Source organism: Condylura cristata, unplaced genomic scaffold (genome assembly GCF_000260355.1).
Source record: "Condylura cristata isolate star-nosed mole 26May11 unplaced genomic scaffold, ConCri1.0 scaffold00022, whole genome shotgun sequence".
NCBI lineage: Eukaryota > Metazoa > Chordata > Mammalia > Eulipotyphla > Talpidae > Condylura > Condylura cristata.
The window spans coordinates 36,288,103-36,291,075 of NW_004567123.1; the positions used below are offsets into that span (position 1 = coordinate 36,288,103).

At 60.8% G+C, this 2,973-nt stretch overlaps 1 protein-coding gene across 1 annotated transcript in view; it reads right to left on the reverse strand.

Moving 5' to 3' along the window:
- Positions 1–547: 547 nt before the first annotated feature.
- Positions 548–2,973, reverse strand: part of SLMO2 (slowmo homolog 2 (Drosophila)) — a 6,406-nt gene continuing 3,980 nt past the window's right edge. Inside the window, exons 3-6 of the mRNA XM_004687078.2 lie at positions 2,696–2,785; positions 2,262–2,332; positions 2,045–2,147; positions 548–1,051 (exon numbers count right to left, since the gene is read on the reverse strand). Coding sequence (XP_004687135.1) covers positions 932–1,051; positions 2,045–2,147; positions 2,262–2,332; positions 2,696–2,785 — 384 coding nt within the window. The 3' untranslated portion in view covers positions 548–931. The remainder of the gene's footprint in view (positions 1,052–2,044; positions 2,148–2,261; positions 2,333–2,695; positions 2,786–2,973) is intronic.

The following is a 2,973-nucleotide window of genomic DNA, read 5'->3' on the forward strand; positions in this document are numbered from 1 at the left end:
TCCCTGGGAGCCGCGCTCGTCAGGCGCCGCGCCGGGCGGAATCGCCACGGCGGCGGCCTCCCCGGCGCCTCTGGCTAAAGGGCCAGGCGGCCACGGGAGTAGCCTGGTCTCACCCGCTGACCGCCCCGTGCGGGGCCTGCGACAGGCCGCCCGCCGCCTGCGGTAATTTAGGCTTCGCACCAAGACGTGGGGCAGTCTTACACGCCGTGCAGCTCTCCACGCAACACGGCTGTTTTGTGGTCACCATCACCCAAAAAGTGGCCCCATTTGCAACCTGGCCGCGCCTGCTCGGGGTCAGGGCTTGGGGCTCGACATACGCAGCTCACACGTGGGCGGAGTGGTCCTGTCTGACCGGAGCCAGACAGGTTCCTGCAAGGCTCCGGCCAACATGCAGCCGGAGGCCCCCGCACCGGGCTGACCCCCGCCCCAGGTCACTGGGCCCAGCAAGTCCACCCAAGGCGCCTGTGCAATAACCGCGCTTCTGCGGCCCCGTGTTACTTTGGCGATCACTTTCACCCCCAAATGGAGTCCAGATACCAAATAAAAACACTGGTTTTTAATGGTGGTTTACAGAAGGGGCTTTGCGCAGCTGAAGGTCGTGCGGAACCAACACCGTCCCAGAGCGCGTCCCTCGGCGGCCCAGTGGCGGGTGTGCCGTGGCCGGGCTGGTCCGGAGCAGGTGAGCGCCTGGTGTGAGCCTTCAGCTCTGCCCAGTGCAGGTGTCCACGCCAGTGCCGGGCTCCAGGATTACAGGGTCACTTCAAGTGATGCTCGTCAGACGGCCCTCCGCCCGAGCCCGGCACCTGCCCTGTCGGTCACAGTCGCACTGCCGTTCTCAGCTTATTAGAAAACATCTACCCAAAACACGGTCGTCTTTTTACACTAACACATAAATACACTGCCGGCAGGGCTGGCCAGGCGACGCGCAGACTCATTTCTCCACAAGGGCCGCAGCGGCCATGGGCGTCCGGATGCTCCCCCGCGCGGAGGCCGTCAGCTCCTCGAGCTCTGCATTCAGCTTGTGTATCACCCACTCCATCGCTTCTCGGCCCTTAGAGATCAGCACAGCACAGTCACCAGGTCTGTGAAACCAGGGCCTCGGAAGGCTCGGGTCTGACGGGCGCTGACCGCCTTTCTCCTTTAATGTCACTTACCAACTACCGACTGCCTTGAGCAACTTGCCTGAAAACGAACCTCCTATTAAATGACAGTGACATCTCATTTCGTGACGTGTGTTCCCCCTTTCCAGGGATGAAAAGATCCCTTTTTCAGCCGACCAGAATCTGGCACAAGGGCTGAAGGACGTGGCCCCAACCCCTTGAAGGCAATCCGTCCGGTGCCCTGGGCATTCCTTAAGGGAAGGGAGGAGGCGCCCAGGCGTCCCGCCCAGGTGGTGCGGCTGCGACCCCCACACAGCCGGGCGTCAGTGTGACCCTAGAAACACTCCAGCACCGCCGCGCCCTCCCTGGGTCCGTCACCAACGCGGCCTTCCTCTTAGTTGCAGGGGCCAGTTACCAAGCCTGTTCTGCACCCCGCTGCACCCCGGTCAGGCCTGGCTTTCTGCGTGTAACAAAAAAGCACCTATGAGTCAGTTTTGCCTGCTGAATTATGTCAAATGTATCATAAAACGCTGCTTTAAGCACGTTTCCCTAAGCTTACTAGTCTTCAGTCCTGCGCTCTGAACGGGGAAAGCGAGCTGCGGCGTGCGCATGACCCTCCTTTTACGGGCCGCACTGCCCCGTCTGTGTGGTAACAGCAGTCTCGTGGGCATGGGCCTAGGAAGTAAAGGCAGGGCCGGGGCTGGGGCGAAACCACGCGGGAGGACTGGCTTCTCGCTCCGACGACACACTGTCACCCGCCTTGTGCTCGACCTGGGGGCCCCCCGCCACCCCACCTCATTCACTCCCTGTGCCCAGCCCAGCAGGCTGGATCACACATCTGACAAGGGAGTCGGGCACAGCGAGGTTACCTCACTGCCCAGCAGCCTGGAGGCGACCCAGGCAGCCGGTCTGCCAGCGGCAAGGGCCCCGCGCAGCCGCCTTACTTTACTGGCGTTCGAGGAGATGGTGCTCGCCATGAGGCCCTCGAGGTAGCTGCTCAGGCTGACTCCCTTCACAGTGATGATGGCTTCCTGGGTCAAGACAGTTCTGGAACAAAACCGCACAGCTTTACAATCACCCCCGCTCACGTAAAAAGAAAGAGATTAAGAAAATTCTAATACCCCGAGACAGAAATCATTTTGCAAGATTTTTTTTACTCACTTTTCTGGGTCCTGAGGATGTGGTTTGTATATCAGTCTCTCGTCTACTGAAACCATATTTGTAAATGAAATCTGTGTGCGAGAAACAGCCAAGTCACTTTGGAAACCGAGATGAAGACATCTCCAGGATCCACAAACCAAACCTGGCAACCACACACGCGCGACCACACGCAGCGCGGAGGGCCACGCTGGCAGGACACTACACACGGGGAGCTTCGCTGGTCACTGCAGACTCGACAAAAACCCAACATCACCCTCGCGGGCGACGACCCAGACTGACTGTCGGTGTGCCCTAGAAAGGGGCACAGCCCCGGAAGCCGAGGCTCGGTGCCAGCCGGCGGGGACCCCGAACCCAGAGCACGTGGGCGTCTGCACGTGGAACAGACCAACAAGCAGCCGAGTGTCGAGGCCAAGTAAGCGGGAGGCAACACTCACATTAGTGGATTTCAGTTCCATTGTTTTCTCTACAGGATCCACGACCGAGTGTTCCTGCACGTACGTCTTGGTTCTCGCTGCACCAATAAGCTAAGCAAAACACCAAGTTAGTGGGGGCCGGGGCTGCTGGAGGCGGGCGGGGCGTCTGCGCTGAGGGAAGCGGTCGCCCCTGCACCAAGGCCTGTCACGGAAAGCAGGCGGCGCCAGGGTGGAAAGGAGGCCGGCTGGCGCCCAGGGGCTCAAGCGTGGCGGGCGCATTGCCGGACACTGCCCTTCCC